Source organism: Dendrobates tinctorius, unplaced genomic scaffold (assembly GCF_039654945.1).
Source record: "Dendrobates tinctorius isolate UK_male_01 unplaced genomic scaffold, ASM3965494v1 ptg000056l, whole genome shotgun sequence".
Classification (NCBI taxonomy): domain Eukaryota; kingdom Metazoa; phylum Chordata; class Amphibia; order Anura; family Dendrobatidae; genus Dendrobates; species Dendrobates tinctorius.
In genome coordinates, this window is record NW_027361724.1 from 8,168,364 (window position 1) to 8,187,333 (window position 18,970).

Below are 18,970 nucleotides of genomic sequence, written 5' to 3' on the forward strand. Positions count from 1 at the left end.
TTATATGCAAAACATCGCATAACACTGCTGCCCAGTGATATTTTATGGGGCAGCTCCTATCTGCGATTATTTTGTCATGCTGATTCGGCATGAGAGAACAACCGCAGCATGCTGTGACTGGCAGCGAGACTTGGCTGACTCACACCCAAATAAGTCTATGGGTGCGAGTGAAACGTCACACTGCACTCGGAAGTCACCTGAGTGCAGTGTGATATACGCCAACAGCAGAGAAGGATAAATTGCTTTCTCCCTTTCCGCAGCTGTGCTTCAATCCTGTCATGCGATAGGATCGGCACACAGAGCACTGATACTCGCAGTAGAGCAGGAGCAGAGGGTCATTAGCATTTGTCATCCAATGCTCTTGCATTGGATGCTACACGCTGGTGAGACTTCGGCATAAGAGACACTTCTGGCTCAGAGAACCCCATTGTGATCTGGCAAGTCAGAACAGAAGTGAAGCTAGAAAGAAAGGGATGCTACTAAATACTATCCATGCAGGGTGCCCAAACTTTAGCATCAGCCTATTTTCCTTTTTGTAATTTTTAAAATGTAAAAAATGCCAGAATATATATACACTGTTTTGCCTAAAATACAAAGTAAATGTGTCATTTTTAACTTTAGGTCTTTTAGAGATAATTTCATCTTCAACTTGCTTAACTGTTCACAATGACAGCAATTTTGACCAGGGGTGCACAAACTTTTACATGCCACTGTAAACAATTAGATAGGTTTAGGCAATAAAATGTTTTGTGGGAGTGATTCCTTAAAAAAATGGAAAGTAAATTAACTAAAGAGAAATCTAAATCAAATTAATATTTGGTGTGGCTGCCTGCTGCCTTTACAGCAGCATAAAATCTCTGCACACAGTTTTTGAAGGAACTCAGCAGGGAGGTTGTTCCAAACATCTTGGGAGAGCTAACCGCAGATCTACTGTGGATGTTTGCACAAATTCTTTTGTCTCCTTATGTAATCCCAGACAGACTAGATGATGTTTCATATCAGGGCTCTGTGGGGGCCATATTATCACTTACTTACAGGACTCCTAGTACTTTACACTGAAGTTAGTTCTTTGGTTGCATTTTTGGGGTCATTTTCCTGCTGCAGTATAAAATTTGGAGTAAATCAGAAGCCTCCCTTTTGGTATTTCTCAGTATCGATGAAAACAATAATCCAGCCAATCTCCCTACTCCATTTGTTGACATGCAGCAGCAAATTGGCAAGGAACCTCCACTATGCTTCACTGGTGCCTGCAGACACTCATTATTGCACCACTCTCCAGCCCCTCAGCGAACAAACTGCTTTCTGTTTTCACCAAATACTTCAAATTTGACTCATCAGTCCAGAGCACCTGCTGCCGTTTCTGTGCCACAGTTCCTATAGTTTCATCATACTTTAGTCACTTGGCCAGGTTTCCAGGTTGAAGGTATGGCTTTTTTGTTGCAATTATTATATAAAGAACTTCTGGCCAGACTTCTCAGAACAATAGATAGGTATAGCTGGGTCCCTCTGCTTGGTGTAACTTCTAAGGGTGTGTGCAGACGCTGCGGAATCCGCTGCGGATTAATCCGCACGGATTTTGCCAAAACCGCAGATAAAACTGCAGGTCAAAAGACCTGCGGATTATCTGCGGTTTAGCCTGCGGTTTGGTCCTGCGGTTTCACCATCTCCACAATGGTGGAGATGGAAACCGCTGCGGATTCCGCAGAAAGAATTGACATGTCAATTCTGCGGTTTCAAAACCGCAGGAAAACCGCGCGGATTATTCCGCACCGTCTACACAGCGGTTTTTGGTTACCATTCATTTGAATGGTACTGTACACCGCAGCTAAAACTGCTGCAGGTCCGCAGCGGCCAAAACCGCTGCGCAACCGCAGCGGAAACCGCAGCGTGTGCACATACCCTAAGCTGATGGCACCGCTGGACACCTTTCAATTTTAAAGGTAAATAACCATGTTGTGCCTTTCATCTGCTGCCCTACGTTTGCTTGGCCGTCCAATGCATTAACAGTCCTTAATAATGCCCATTTGTTGGTGCTTCTTCAAAAGAATTTGAACAGCACATTCTTGAAACCCCAGTCTACTTTAAAATCTTTGGGTGAGAGAGAGCAAGTTGTTGTAGTTTATGAACCTTGTTGCTGTGCTGTCTTGCCCCGATGTACCTGTGACATGGAAAGGTCTTCCACAACCTCACCGTTGTAGCAGAGTTTGGCTGTGCCTCACCCAGTTTCAATCCCCTTTAAACAGCGGTTTCTATTTCAGTTAATGACTGTTTCAACCTACATATGAAACGATGATCATTATCACCTCTTTGTTATAACTTGTTTCTCAAACACATGATTAGAATTCTACAAAATCACTGACTTTAACAATGCTTCTATGAACACTTGCATGTGGTTTTTGAAGGCAAAGTGAGGTGACACAAAATATTGATTAGGTTTCAATTTCTCTTTGTTTCCGTCACTAAGAATTTTGTTAATTGATACAAAAACATACTGGCACTTCCATTTATGAAAACATCTTTCGCTTGCAGCATGTTTTACACACCTTTCCAAAATTTTTGCACAGTACTGTACACTACCACGACATATAAAAAAAAAAAAAACTTTCAAATTTGGTATCCATGGTAATTAATTTCATTTCTAGGCTTTTTGCCGGGAGAGGCATGTTTCATAAACATTAGGTTAGGGACCTGTCAAAGAAAGGTACACCTCGTTGTGGCTGGTGGGCTTTCATGATTTGGCCTATTTATGTGCGAAGCACCTTCATTTTTATGAGTATTCTCTATAGCAGTATTGCAGTCCAAATTTCATATATTCAAGGTTTGGATATATAATTTTTTTATCCAAAGACATACTGATACGGAATCTAGATTGTGAGCCCCATCGGGGACAGCGATGATAATGTGTGCAAACTGTAAACGATGCGGAATAGGTTATCGTTATATAAAATAAAGATTAATAAATATATATATATATATATATATATATATATATATATATATATATACACACACACACATACACATACGTGTACATACTTATATAAATACATACACACACTGTCCCAAGCGCAGCTTGTGTATAATGCCTTTGAAAATACTTATAATACTTATATTTATAATTTACAAAGCAATTTATATGCACCCAAAAAAATTATACGACTGCTCTCTCGCTGAAAAATTATAGAATATTTAGTTTTGGAGAGAAAAAAACAGTGGTCCGGTCATTAATGCTCAAACAGACCATGTGTAGAAGGGTTTAACCTCTTCCCGACCGCCCACACTAGATAAACGTTGGCGCTTGCTGGGCTTTGTGCAGCGCCGACGTTTATCTACTGTCAGCGGTTTTGTGCCCCCCGGGACCCCCTCATACCTTATAACGCGGGGATCCCGGTGCACAATGCATGCTGGGACCCCCGACGTCATCGAGACCTGATTGGTTCAGGTCCTGATGACGTCGCGTCACAGCAGCCAATGAGAGAGCTCGCTGGGAAAGCTGCTTGTTTCCCGGCGATCTCCCTCATTATAACGCGACTTCTCCTCTGAGCTCATGCTGACAGATGAGCAGAGGTGAAGCAGCGTTACAGTGTGACTAGATCGCTGCCTGGCACAGCTGATCGCTGCCTGGCACAGCTGTGTCAGGCAGCGATCTTGTCACACAGTAAAGCTGCTTCTCCTCTGATCAGCTGTCAGTGTGAGATCAGAGGAGAAGTGGCATTACTATGTGCCGGGCAGCGATCTTGTCACATAGTAACGCTGCTTCTCCTCTGATCATCTGCCAGTGTGAGATCAGAGGAGAAGTGGCGTTACTATGAGTCAAAAATACAAAAAATAAAAAACACAAAAATAAAAAAAAAAGTAAAGAAAAAAAAAGCAGGTAGGCAGGCTAGGGCTATGTCTAGGGTTAGGGCTAGGGTTAGGGCTAGGGTTAGGGCTAGGGTTAGGGCTAGGGGTGTGTTGGGGTTAGGGTTGGAATTCGAATTGGGGGTTTCCACTGTTTAGGTACATCAGGGGCTCTGTAAATGCAATATGACGCCCGCAGACCATTCCATCAAAGTCTGCATTCCAGAACGTCACTACTTCCCTTCCGAGCCCCACCGTGTGCACAAACAGTGGTCCCCCCCCACATGTGGGGTACCAGCGTACTCAGGACAAATTGGACAACAACTCTTAGGGTCCAATTTCTCCTGTTACCCTTGTGAAAATAAAAATTGGGAGCTAAAAGATCATTTTTGTGGAAAAAAAATGATTTTTTTATTTTCACGGCTCTACATTATAAACTTTAGTGAAACACTTGGGGGTTCAAAGTGCTCACCACACATCTAGATAAGTTCCTTGGGGGGGGTCTAGTTTCCAAAAAGGGGTCACTTGTGGAGGATTTCCACTGTTTAGGCACATCAGGGGCTCTGCAAACGCGACATGACACCCGCAGACCATTCCATCAAAGTCTGCATTCCAAAACGTCACTACTTCCCTTCCGAGCCCCACCGTGTGCCCAAACAGTAGTTTTCTTCCACATATGGGGTACCAGTGTACTCAGGACAAATTGGACAACAACTTATGGGGTCCAATTTCTCCTGTTACCCTTGTGAAAATAAAAAATTGGGGGCTAAAAGATCATGTTTGTGGAACAAAAATGATTTTTTATTTTCATGGCTCTACGTTATAAACTTCTGTGAAGCACTTGGGGGTTCAAAGTGCTCACCACACATCTAGATAAGTTCTTTAAGGGGTCTAGTTTCCAAAATGGGGTCACTTGTGGGGGTTTCCACTGTTTAGGCACATTAGGGGCTCTCCAAATGCGACATGGCGTCCTATCTCAATTCCAGCCAATTCTGCATTGAAAAAGTCAAACGGCACTCCTTCCTTTCTGAGCTCTGCCGTGTGCTCAAACAGTGGTTTAGCCCCACATACGGGGTATCGGCGTATTTGGGAGAAATTGCACAAAAAATTTTGTGGTTCATTTTCTGTTTTTACACTTGTGAAAATAAAAAAAATGGTTCTGAAGTAAAATGTTTGTGAAAAAAAGTTAAATGTTTATTTTTTCCTTCCACATTCCATTCATTCATGTGAAGCACCTGAAGGGTTAATAAACTTCTTGAATGTGGTTTTGAGTACATTGAGAGGTGCAGTTTTTAGAATGGTGTCACTTTTTGGTATTTTCTGTCATATTGACCCCCCAAACTCACTTCAAATGTGAGGTGGTCCCTAAAAAAAATGGTGTTGTAAATTTTGTTGTAAAAATGAGAAATCGCTGGTCAACTTTTAACCCTTATAACTTCCAAAAAAAAAAAAATTATGTTTCCAAAATTGTGCAGATGTAAAGTAGACATGTGGGAAATGTTATTTATTAACTATTTTGTGCGATATCACTCTCTGATTTAAGGGCATAAAAATTAAAAGTTTGAAAATTGCAAAATTTTCAAAATTTTTGCCAAATTTCGATTTTTTTAACATATAAGCGCAGTTCATATCTAAGAAATTTTACCACTATCCTGAAGTACAATATGTCATGAGAAAACAATGTCAGAATCAGCAGGATCCGTTGAAGCGTTCTAGAGTTATGGCCTCATAAAGTGACACTGGTCAGAATTGAAAAAATTGGCCTGGTCACGAAGGCAAAAACAGGCTCAGGCGCGAAAGGGTTAAACAAGAAATGAAGTCAGAGAAGTGCAATTAAAAACTAAAAACAAGCAAGGGTTCATGAACACAGACAATAAGAAACTTGCACCACAGCAAAGTCTGAAAAGTGAAGAGCTATAAATGATGGTGTTTGGAAACCTTGCTAGGACTTTCCTGTGGGACGAGCTGACAGGCTACAAGATAGATGATGAGGACAAAATCTAAACATGAAGAAATGGAATCCCCAGCAGGTCATAAATATTACACTATAATTTACACCTTATTACAGATTTAATTCAATTGACATGACATGGAAAAGTATATTATGCTGGCAACAAAAAGCCGGCCTCCCTGTGCGCTTCAAAGACTGTGTGCATTACCACATTATGTGCATATGAATTACACAAATGCCCTGAACATTTTATTTATTTAGCCTTTTTATTTTTTTAGGAAATTGGTACGGCCGTCCTTTGTACTCTGGGAGTAGATGCAAAGTTGTCATGTCAACTTTCTCGCATACAAAACCTAAAATAAAAGCAAAACGATCAAATACTCTGCAGTAAATAAAATAGCAATAGTGCATGAAAATAACATAGGGTACTTAATATGTTTTTTGATAAAAGCCAAAAGTTAAAAAAAACAAAAGCCATCCCACCACGTCCAGGTGACCCTATTCGGGACGATACTAACCTCTAATATTAAAACCTTACTATATGTAAAATAATGTAAATGTGAATAGGGGCTGAACAGGACAGAGACCCCGACTAATGGACACCAAGCCATGGGGAGTGCACAGATTGGGAAAGCCTGAAAATAAGGGTTTGGCCTCTCTTTTCTTTGAGCTGGACATTACATTTAATAGTTCTCCATGGCTGGGTGTCCATTAGTTGGGGTCTCAGTCTTGCCCGCCCCCTATTCACGTTTACTTAATTTGACATATGGAAAGGTTTTAATACTAGTGGTTAGGACCGTCCCAAATAAGGTCACCTTGACGTGGTGGGATGTTTTTATGTTTTTTTTAGCAAAATTATATTATGTAGCCTATGTTATTTATATCTTAGGTTTTGTCTATTTAGTGGCCAGTGTGAACATGTTCCTACATGTTGTATGCACACCAACTTATAATACAGTTCATTTCTTTAGGTTTCAACTCTCTCACATATACAGTTAGGTCAAGAAATATTTTGACAGTGATCACACTATCTTGGATTTGAACTGAAACAACTGAGATGCAACAGAAGTGTAGACTTTCTGGTTTAATTAAAGGGGTTAAACAAAAATGTTTGCAACCCAGTTATCCACAAAGCCGCCTCATTTCAGGGGCTCAAAACTAATTGGACAAATTAACTTTACAAAAGTATTAAAAATGAACATTTTATTTATGGTAGAGAATCTTTTGCAGGCAATGACTGCTTGAAGTCTTGAAACTATGGACATCATCTAACACTGGGTTTCCCCCTTTGTGATGCTTTGCTGACCTCTACTGCAGCCGAGTTAAGTTGTTGCTTGTTTGTGGGTCTTTCTGCCTTAAGTTTTGTCTTAAAAACGTGAAATGCCGCTTAATGGGGGTGAGACCTGGTGACTGACTCAACCATTGCAGAATATTCCACTTCTTTGCTTTAAAAAAAAAATAAACTCCAGAATTGCTTTAGCGGTATGTTTTGGGTCATTGTCCTTTTGTACTGTGAAGCACTGTCCAATCAACCTTTCTGCATTTGGATGAATCTGAGAAGAAAGTGTCATCCTGTACTCTTCAGAATTAATTTGTTTGCTTTTGTCGTCAGTCACATAATCAATAAACACTAGTGGCACAGTGCCACTGGAAGCCATGCATTCCGATGCCATCACACTGCCTCCACCATGCTTTACAGAGGAGGTGGTGTGCTTTGGATCATTAAGCTGTTCCAAGCTCTCTACAAATTTTCTTTTGACTCATCATTCTGGTACAGGTTAATTTTTGGTTCATATGTCCAAAGAATGCTTTTAACAAACTGGGTTGGCTTCATTTTTAAGGCTGATTAGCGGTCTGCACCTTGTGGTGAACCCTCTGCATTTGCTCTCATAAACTCTTCTCTTTATGGTAGACTTAGATACTGCATCACCTACTACCTGGAGCGAGTTCTTCACTTTGGAGGATATTGTGAAGGTGTTTTTCTTAACCATGGAAAGGATTCTTCAGTCATCCCCCATTGTTGTCTTCTATGGACATCCAGGTCTTTTCGAGTTCCCAAGCTCACCACTACGCTCTTTTTTTTCAGAATATTTTTTTTCAGCCTAATACTGGTCCGATTCTCTTCCATTGAGAGCTCCTTTGACCACATGATGTAGGTTCACAGAAACAGCTTCCAAATACAAATGCCAAACCTGTAATCAGCTCCAGGCCTTTTACCTGCTGAATGAACCACTTCCTTACAGATGATAGAATAGTACGTCATCGGTAAGTATCCCCTGCTTTGAGGTGGGCTCCGGCGGGGAGTCCACCTCAAAGCCGCGACATGTCAACTGTTATAAACAGCTGACATGTGCCCACAATAGGCGCGAGCAAAATCGCGATCCACTCGCGCCTATTAACTAGTTAAATCCCACTGTCAAACCTGACAGCGGGCATTTAGTGCTTCCAGCTGCCCTTCACGTGATCGGGGGTCGGCGACGCGTTGCCTGGACAACCAGAGGTCTCAGAGACCTCCATGGTTGTTGAAGGCACATTGCTGTGAGCGCCACCTGGTGGTCGGCACTCATAACAATGCAGTAAATCTGATACATATGGGCAATCTGAGGCTATTGAAGCATGCCAAAAGTAAAAAAATGTTTAAAAATTAAAAAAATAAATAAAAACCCTAAAAGTTCAAACTCCCCCCCTTTCGCCCCAAACAAAATAAAATTAAAAAAAAAATTACAAATACACATATCTAGTATCGCCGAGTTCAGAATTGCCCGATTTATCTATAAAAGAAGATTAACCTGATCGCTAAACGGTGTAGCGAGAAAAAAAAATTCAAACACCAAAATTACGTTTTTTGTGGTCGCCGCGACATTGCATTAAAATGCAATAACGAGCAATCAAAAGAAAGTATTTGCACAAAAGATTTATCATTAAAAATGTCAGCCTGGCACGCAAAAAATAAGCCCTCACCCGACCCCAGATCATAAAAAATGTAGAAGCTACGGGTCTCAGAAAATTGCACTTTGGAATTTTTTTTTTCACCACTTAGATAAAAGAGAACATAGACATGTTTGGTTTCTATGAACTCGTAATGACTTGGAGATTCATAATGGCAAATTAGTTTTAGCATTTAGTGAACGTAGCAAAAAACAAGAGTGGGATTGCATTTTTTTTGCAATGTCACCGCACTTGGAATTTTTTTCCCGTTTTCGAGTACACGACACGGTACAACCAATGGTGTCGTTCAAAAGTACAACTCGTCCCACAAAAAATAAGCCCTCACATGGCCATATTGACGGAAAAATAAAGTTAGGGCTCTGGAAAGAAGAGGAACAAAAAATCTAAAAAAGCTCTGGGAGTTAAGGGATCAATGATGGTTTGACTAGGAAACAGCCCATTAGAGAGCTGTTGAGTTAATTTTTCAATTACCTTGGGTCCATTTTGGGAATAACCCTTGGAGACCACTTAGCAAAGTCTAAAAGACGACATATAAGCTACCAATTTCAACCTAGGAGGCATGTGTCATCTACATATATATGAATACATACGTGTATCTACAGATGTACATGTACATGTTATACAGATATGGCCACATCACTGGACAAAACTTACCGTCTGACTATCTGGAAAGTCCATCTTTATTAGCTTGTGAGCACATTCCTCAAAATCTAAACTGAACATTGCAGAAAAAAGAAAAGTTAATAAAATGCACAGCAAAATAACTTCCCAGGGTTCTGCATAAAAGTACAGTCTGTATAAACATGCAATTAAAGGGAACCTAACATCAGGCTTCTGTTTAACCGCTTCCATCATATCATTGTCATTGTATTCGGCTTCCTCAATCTGATTTTTAGTTCCTTCCTGCAGCTCAGCAAATCATTCCATAAAAAAGTCCCCTTTATTTGCCTCTTACTTTCTAGGTGAATGGTTTTTAATTGCTAATGGGCAGCGTGAACCATCACAGTCACCTTAAGCAAGAGCTTTTATTCGGCCTTGCAGTCTTTGATGGTCGTGGATGAAGCGTTTTCTCCGAACCCTGGATGAACAGTGCATTATACACTGCCCTGAATGCACTACCTTGACATAGTGGATTCAATGCTCTGGGGCTTCATTTAACATAGCATGTGCAAGAAACACGTCCATCAGAAAAAAATGGGGCTGAACTCAAGGACTTGCAGGAGATGAAGAGTCAGGTCTTATATTGCCTATCAGACAACTACGTAAATATGGCACAGCGATCCCCAGACTTCAGGGAGATAAGAAAATGCACTGGTGGGAAAGGTTTCACATTAGGTAATCTGATGGCACCTTCATAATAATATTCTATCTTCCAGCAGTTGTCGTTTACGGAACTTAGGAGATGCTGCAAGATGCAGTAAACTTCCCCTAATGGTGGCTGTAGACAGCCAGAATGTAAACATTTAAAAGTAAAAGTCATCAGATTTTTGGTATGTAATCTGAAGACAGCATGATGTAGCGTTTAAAACACTGAATTCAACAAGTTATGTTTACTTACAATAAAGGTTTTATCACTAAGACATCATTGCTGTGACTAGCTGGCGCTCAACTGCTTGTCTGACCACGCCTCCTCCAGTGATAAGCAGCTCACTGTCAATAGACAATGTACATACAGAGCATGGAGGAGGGTGGGAACAGCTTTCTCAGCTCTGCTTCATGCTGCATCTAAAAACTACGATTACTGGAGGTGCAGTAGTTGTAACACAATCAAAGAGATACATCATTGGATTCAGGGTCTCTTTTCCTACATCAAGGTGCTCTCCGATGCCGTAGCAAAAACACGCTGACAGATTCCCTTTAAAGGGTTGCTCTTAAGTTTGAAAGTTAATCTATTCAGAGTAAACCAACATATAGCTGATAGGTGGTGGATTAATGCCATGGGTCAGGGTCCTGTAGACCATGAGATTCCAGGAACATCCGGGGTTCATGGGCCTTCAGACTGAGCTTTACCATGCAGGATTTTTTTGGTTTGTTTTTTTTCTTTAAGTATTGAAGTCTAAATGTCTCATGTACTATTTATAACACGACCCATTTGTAATATTGATCCATCTATTTTAGTAAATATTTATACTAGTGATGAGTAAATGTGCTGGGATAAGGTGTTATCCTTCCGCTCATGCTCGGATGCTAACAGTGTCTTCGGCGTGCTCACATAACATGTTTGAGTCCCTGCGGCTGCATGCCTCACGGCTATTCGACAATCACAACACAAGCATGGATTGCCTGTTGATTCGGCAATCACCACGTGTTGCGGCTATCTGGCAGCCATGAGACACTTGGATAACACCCAAGCATGCTCTGATAACATGTCATCCAAGCACGTTCGCTCAACACTAATTTTTAACTATTAACATTGGAAAATAGTTTGTCATAATTCTGCATCGGGCTGCTCCTCTGATAATCTTCCCAAAAAGTTATGAATAAATAAATTGACAGTTTGAGGGGGTATCCCTGGTAAGAGTTTCATACTATCCTATTAGTGTAGGACCCCCCTCCCAAATAATAGAATGCAGCTACAAAATTTATACATTTCTAGGAGGAATAACAGAGGAATGCCAAAAAGTAAAGTTGTAAGAGAAGGTGTTGATGTGATATGAAGAATATAAGTATTTACTAAAACAGACATGTCAGGAGAGGTGACAGGTGTCCTATAAAGAACCATGAGAAAAATAAAAGTAACGTTGAAAAAGTTTAACAATTGCTACTGAGATGATGGAAGTGCACGGATCAGTGTGGAGAGCTGGCAGTAGGGTGATAAGTACAGCAGGGAAGCTTAACGATACTATTGAAAGCGTTTTGCAAAATCTGAAAATTGCCTCCCAGGAAAGTGGGTGCTGTTAAATCATTAGGGGATTTTCAAATGAAATCAGATTCATTTAGTGCAGAAAAGCCCCAGCAGAGTTATAGGAACGGCTAGGCTCCATTAAGCGTGTGTAGGTATAAGTACATTTTACGGTCACGGAAAGCCATTACACCAGCATTATTTTGATCCAAGCTTTTTGCCGATCACACATATTTGAAAGCCAGACATTATTTTTGCTTCTGATTTTTTTTTCCCCTTTCTACATTGCTGAAGAATGAATAGGGAAAAAATAGACTGCCCAAGTCAGATGAAATAACTGCATTACCATCGGATTTGCAGCAGGTAGAATTGGAGCAAACGCTGCTGGCACAATGGCTATGTGGCTAAAGAAAAGGATGGACAAAGTTTAAAAAAGAAAAAATTGCTATTAAAATTGCTGCTTTTTGCTAGCAGGAGCGGACATCTTTTCAACTAAGTTGAAATGTTTGTGAATTAATTATAGTGTTCATATAGTGGCTATTACAGGGCGCTCTGTCCCTTAATAGGTATGAGCCGCCCATGGCCCGAGCTGCTATTCAGTAGATGATTCTGCTATGCAACGTATAAAGGATAATGACTATTGTGCACTGTATAATCGGAGGTACACTTTACACACATAAGCTACTTGCAGACTTTCCTTCCTACGGAGACTGTCAATTTGATCCCTTACATGCAGTTTTGGTTAGCAGACACCAGCGCTCATATTTGTCAGCAACTGAATGTGTCCATCGGGAGAGAGAGCCCCGCAGCGCCTAGCTGTCAACTACTCATAATGTGTTTCTAAAAGAGGGGCGGCATGGTGCCGGCAGAAAAAAAGTTGCGATGGGAGAAGGGTGGGATGGTGGAAGATCAGACTTTAAAAAAAAAAAAAAAAAAAAGATGAAGATATAGCATGAAATATCTATTACAAACATTTGCCGTCAGTGGGAAGGCTCAGCTGTCATACCTGGACTGGATGGCAAGATAAATTGTTCGGCGGAAGGAAACGAGGTTAATCTCTGTTTTGTCATGAATGGTTATCTTCTCCCCTAAAATAAATTACACAGAATAAATTATCAGAATAGTTCCGGATATATTAAAATACTTAGAGAATTTTTTATTATTATTTTCTGCACATGTGATGCAACAACATAAAATACCATATATACTTGTGTATAAGCCGACCCGCGTAAAGCCGACCTCCCTAATTTTGCCACAAAAAAATGGAAAAACATGTATAAGCCGAGGGTGGTGCTACACAATGGTTAATGGTGGTCCAAGAAGATGCTCCATAGATAAAAAAAACAAACCCATATGCTGCTGCACAAGGGTTAATGCTGCCCCATAATATGCCCCATAAATACCCCCATATGCTGCTGCACAAGTGTTAATGCTGCCTCATAAGATGCTCCATAAATACCCCCCATATTCTGCTGCACAAGGGTTAATGCTGCCCCATAAGATGATCCAAAAATACCTCCCATATGCCACTGCACAAGGGATAATGCTGCCCCATAACATGCTCCATAAATACCCCCCATATGCTGCTGCACAAGGGTTAATGCTGCCCCATAAGGTGCTCCATAAATACCCCTCATATGCTGCTGCACAAGGGTTAATGCTGCCCCATAAGATGCCCCATAAATACCCCCCATATGCTGCTGCACAAGGGTTAATGCTGTCCCATAAGATGCTCCATAAATACCCCCCGCTGCTGCAAATTAAAAAAAAAAATGACATACCTCCAGGTGTCGCCGCTTGCTCAGGCCCGCGGCACTGGCGATATTTACCGGTCCCTGCTCCATGGCCGTCCACCGCTCTGTCTTCCGGGTCTCTGCAGTGACGTTCAGCAGAGGGAGCGCAATGACTACCTCTGCTGAACGTCACAGCAGGAGGACCCGGAAACACAGCGGTACATGGCGATGGAACGGGGACAGGTGAATATTGCTCTGCCCCCGTCATACTCACCCCCTCCTGGCGCACGGTCTTCTCTGCAGCCCCTGCTCCTCGGTCTTCTTCCAGCGATCATGTGGTACCGCTCATTAAACTCATGAATATGTGCATATTCATGAGTTTAATGAGCGCCACCACGTAACCCTGAACACAGACGCAGGAGACCTACGGAGAAGCGGGGGGGGCTGCAGAGACGTGCCAGGACGGGGTAAATATGATCTCTGACAAAATGCTTTCCACCAGTCTTTCACACTGGTTTTGGGTGACCTTATGCCACTCCTGGTACAAAATGTAAGCAACTCTTTGTTTCATGGCTTGTGACTATCCATCTTCATTCTGATTACATTCCAGAGGTTTTCAAAGGGGTTCAGGTCTGGAGATTGGGCAGAGCACAGTCCTTCAGTGTGCAGGCGTCGAGAGAGGTCTGGCGCCTGCGCACTGCAGTATTCTGCTCTGCCCTCAACAAGGCAGAGCAGTGCGCCTGCGCCGGAGCTACTACAGGAAGGGAAGAAGAGGACGGCATCGTATGAAGATGGGAGGCGTCGGACCGGACCGCGACACCCATCGGACCAGACCGCCCCCTCCGGTGAGTATAATCCAACTCTTTTTTCTTATCTTTCAGGTTACATCGGGGGCTTATCTACAGCATTACAGAATGCTGTAGATAAGCCCCTGATGTCAATACCGGCAGCTCATAGGGCAAAAAAAGGGTGACAGATTCCCTTTAAGAGGTTGTCAGGGATAAGATAAGATGTGCTACGTCTGAAGAGTGCCTTTGGCATACTCGAAAAATATGTTTGAATCCCTGCGGCTTTTTCGACAGCCCCAACACATGCAGAGATTGTCTGTTTGTTAGGCAATCCCTGCATGTGCTGCAGCTGTTGAAAAACCGTGAGAAATGCAGGAGCGGGGATTCGAACATATTTTTGACCACGCCGAAGTCACTATGTTAGCATCTGAGCATGCTCGGATAACTCCTTATCCCAGCACATTCACTCATCACTAAAGATGAGCAAACACTTTTTTTTTTATCAATTCACCAGTTTTCCTAGCCATTATTTAAAAAAGTGCACCCCTTTGTGCATAATATACAAGACTTATTCTTAACTGAGATGTGTTAATATGGCCGTGTATCAGCTCTTTTTCATCAACCCTTCTTTTACCATTACCTCCATACTGTAACTTGGGACATCTGCTAGACAGTGTGAACCTGACTACACAGCGGCAGCAAAGCTAGACACAAATGTGGATGGAAAAACAAAGTTGAGGCGGACGGATGTGTGCAATGAGCTCATCGTTATTCCATATTACCTCAGCTCCTGCCTTAATTTATCTTCAAAGTCTTCTCCGTGCCAATGTGTATCACACGGGCATTCCCTGTGCCACTGCTCCAACACCCATCCAGTCTGCCAGACAAGCATTTCATCACTCTCCAGCACATTATTCACTTGTCCTAGGTCGCAGCTCTACCAAAACTATGGAAAACCAATCCCCGAGTGCTTACCTCATTTTTAAATCCCCGATTTTAATTTTCCACCATGAAGCTATGGAACGAATATATTTACATTTGTGCAGGAAAAGGAATCATCAGTTTTCCTTCTTCATTATATAAATTGCAATGCAAATACCATGACTGTCGACAGATAATCTTAAAATAAGACAAAAAACTCACACCAAAAAGTGAATCAATCACTGTGTCCCTAGACTGTCAGAACAGTCTGTCCAGATTAATATAATTGAGACTCATTAGTGATATTTACGCCAGATTTGAGGGAAAAAAAATACGGTAGTCACAAATTTAGCAAACCCCTAATATGCGCAAAAATAAAAATAAAAACTATGTGCCTGGCCTAAAAGTAGGAACAGAAATTACATGACCCAGAAGAGGACCACACTACCACACTTGCCCTACATACACATTCACACTGGAATAGGCAATAAAAAAAAAAGTTTAATAAGGTTGCTTCTTTCAAGGGAATCGGTCAGTAAGTTGTTGCAATGTAATCCGAGAGCAGCATGAACCCCTGATTGGCAGCTTTCTTTGAACACTGCATTGTGATTAAGAGCTGCTAATCATTGCTGGGGATGGGGTTGGACTAGGAGGCAGGTTGTCAGTTGTCCTGTACTGATAATCTCCTGCTGATAAAACACTGCTTGTACTGGAAAAGCAATAAACAGCCCAGTAAGTGATATCACTGTAATAAGGCTCTCTGCCCCTACATCACTACTGCTCTCAGATTACACACCATACCAAAAACCTGAAGACAGATTTCCTTTGATGAATCCAGGACCAAACTTGACACTATTTTTACTTTTCTAAAGAATGAGTGGAGCATATACAACTTCCAGATTGGTGCACACAGAGAGCTTACAATACGTCCAATTTATTTAGCAGCATGTCTGACATGTCCAGTTTAATCCCTTCATGACCCAGCCTATTTTGACCTTAATGACCAGGCCATTTTTTGCAATTCTGACCAGTGTCCCTTTATGAGGTAATAACTCAAGAACGCTTCAACGGATCCTAGCGATTCTGAGACTGTTTTTTCGTGACATATTGGGCTTCATGTTAGTGGTAAATTTAGGTCGATAGTTTTTGCGTTTGTGAAAAAAATCGGAAATTTGGCGAAAATTTTGCAATTTTCAAATTTTGAATTTTTATTCTGTTAAACCAGAGAGTTATGTGACACAAAATAGTCAATAAATAACATTTCCCACATGTCTACTTTACATCACCACAATTTTGGAAACAAATTTTTTTTTTTTGTTAGGAAGTTATAAGGGTTGAAAGTTGACCAGTGACTTCACATTTTTACAACAAAATTTACAAAACCATTTTTTTTTTTAGGGACCACCTCACATTTGAAGTCACTTTGAGGGGTCTATATGGCAGAAAATACCCAAAAGTGACACCATTCTAAAAACTGCTGCACCGCTCAATCTACTCAAAACTAAATTCAAGAAGATTATTAACCCTTCAGGTGCTTCACAGGAACTAAAGCAACGTGGAAGGAAAAAATGGACATTTTAATTTTTCCAACAAAAAATTTCTTTTAGCATCAATTTTTTCATTTTCACATGGGCAACAGGATAAAACGGATCCTAAAATTTGTTGGGCAATTTCTCCTGAGTACACCGATACCTCATATGTGGTCATAAACCACTGTTTGGGCACACGGCAGGGCTCAGAAGGGAAGGAGCGCCATTTGACTTTTTGAATGGAAAATATGCTGGAATATTTAGCGGTTGCCATGTCGCGTTTGGAGAGCCCCTGTGTGCCTAAACATTGGAGCTCCCCCACAAGTGATCCCATTTTGGAAACTGGACCCCCCCAAGGAACTTATCTAGATGCATAGTGAGCACTTTGAACTCCCAAGTGCTTCACAAATTGATCCATAAAAAAAAAAAAGGACTTTTTTTCACAAAAATTTTCTTTTAGCCTCAGTTTTTTCATTGTCACATGGGCAACAGGATAAAATAGATCCTAAAATTTGTTGGGCAATTTCTCCTGAGTACACCTATACCTCATATGTGGTCATAAACCACTGTTTGGGCGCACGGCAGGGGAAGGAGCGCAATTTGACTTTTTGAATGGAAAATTAGATACAATCGTTAGCGGACACCATGTCGCGTTTGGAGAGCCCCTGCGTGCCTAAACAGTGAAAACCCCCCACAAGTGACCCCATTTTGGAAACTAGACCCCTTAATGAACTTATCTAGATGTGTAGTGAGCACTTTGAACCCCCAAGTGCTTCACAGAAGTTTATATCACAGAGCACTGAAAATAAAAAATCATTTTTTTTCCCTCAAAAATGATTTTTTAGCACGCTATTTTTTATTTTCACATGGCGAACAGAAAAGTTGCTGTCCAGTTTGTCCTGAGTACGCTGGTATCCCATATGTGGGGGGGGCCACTGTTTGGGCGCACGGCAGGGCTCAGAAGGGAAGGAGCGCCATTTGACTTTTTGAAAGGAAAATTAGCTCCAATCGTTAGCAGACACCATGTCATGTTTGGAGATCCCGTGTGCCTAAACGTTGGAGCTCCCCCACAAATGACCTCATTTTGGAAACTAGACCCCCTAAGGAACTTATCTAGATGCATAGTGAGCACTTTGAACCCCCAGGTGCTTCACAAAAGTTTATAACGCAGAGCCTTGAAAATAAAAAATCATTTTTTTTTCCTAAAAAAAAAAATGATTTTTAGCCTGCAATTTTTTTTTTCACAAGGGTAACAGGATAAATTGGACCCCAAAAGTTGTTGTACAGTTTGTCCTGAGTACGCTGGTACCCCATATGTGGGGGGGGACCACTGTTCGGGCACACGTTGGGGCTCGGAAGGGATGTAGTGACGATTTGAAATGCAGACTTTGATGGAATGGTCTGCAGTTGTTACGTTTGCAGATCCCCTGATGTGCCTAAACAGTAGAAACCCCGCACAAGTGAACCCATTTTGGAAACTAGACCTTCTAAGGAACTTATCTAGATGTCTGATGAGCACTTTGAACCCCCAAGTGCTTCACAGAAGTTTATAACGCAGAGATGTGAAAATAAAAAATCATTTTTTTTCCACAAAAATCATTTTTTAGCCCCCAATTTTTTATTTTCCCAAGGGTAACAGGAGAAATTAGACCCCCAAAGTTGTTGTGCAATTTTTCCTGAGTACACTGATACCCCATATGTTGGGGTAAACCACTGTTTGGGCACACGTCGGGGCTTGGAAGGGAGGGAGCACCATTTGACTTTTGAACGCAAAATTGGCTGGAATCAATGGTGGCACCATGTCGCGATTGGAGACCCCCCTGATGTGCGTAACAGGGCTGTGGAGTCGGAGTCGTAGCTCATTTTGGTGGAGTCGGAGCCGGTATAAAATGGTCCGAGTCCGAAAATATATAATAAATTGGGTACAGTAGTTCAATGCATAATGTGCTGAATATTTTTTCATAGGAATTTGGGAAAGTTGTGAAATGTCCTATAAATGGCTGTTCTATTCCTGATCTAAGGCTACATTCACACACAGCATTTTTGCTGTGTTTTTTGAGGATACGTTTTTCAGCTGCAAAAGCAGAATCAGCTTTTTAAAAAAACCACATCACCTGAAAGGTTTTTGAGCTCATAGATAATGTTTTCAACAGCAAAAGCAGATTAGAAATCTGCTCTATCCATTTATCCATATCTTTCTCCATATCTTATCTATACCAAAAAGAATGAAAGCCGGATAGCACACAAACTAACACTCAAGGTTCTGGAGCAGCTGAGGTGTGCAGTATGAGATTCTGCGGAACAGTATGAGGTTCTGCCCCCCCCCCCCCCCTCCCCTAGTTTTGATCCTGGCTAAAACCGTTTTTTATAGATGTGGCGAACCCTCAGGTAACCCTAAATGAGGTCAATGGACACAG

At 41.5% G+C, this 18,970-nt stretch overlaps 1 protein-coding gene across 2 annotated transcripts in view; it reads right to left on the reverse strand.

Moving 5' to 3' along the window:
• CWC22 (CWC22 spliceosome associated protein homolog) overlaps positions 1 to 18,970 on the reverse strand; it is a 141,934-nt gene that overhangs the window by 50,062 nt on the left and 72,902 nt on the right. For both annotated transcript variants that reach the window (XM_073577480.1, XM_073577479.1), the window contains exons 12-13: positions 12,589 to 12,670; positions 9,395 to 9,455 (exon numbers count right to left, since the gene is read on the reverse strand). In XM_073577480.1, coding sequence (XP_073433581.1) covers positions 9,395 to 9,455; positions 12,589 to 12,670 — 143 coding nt within the window. The remainder of the gene's footprint in view (positions 1 to 9,394; positions 9,456 to 12,588; positions 12,671 to 18,970) is intronic.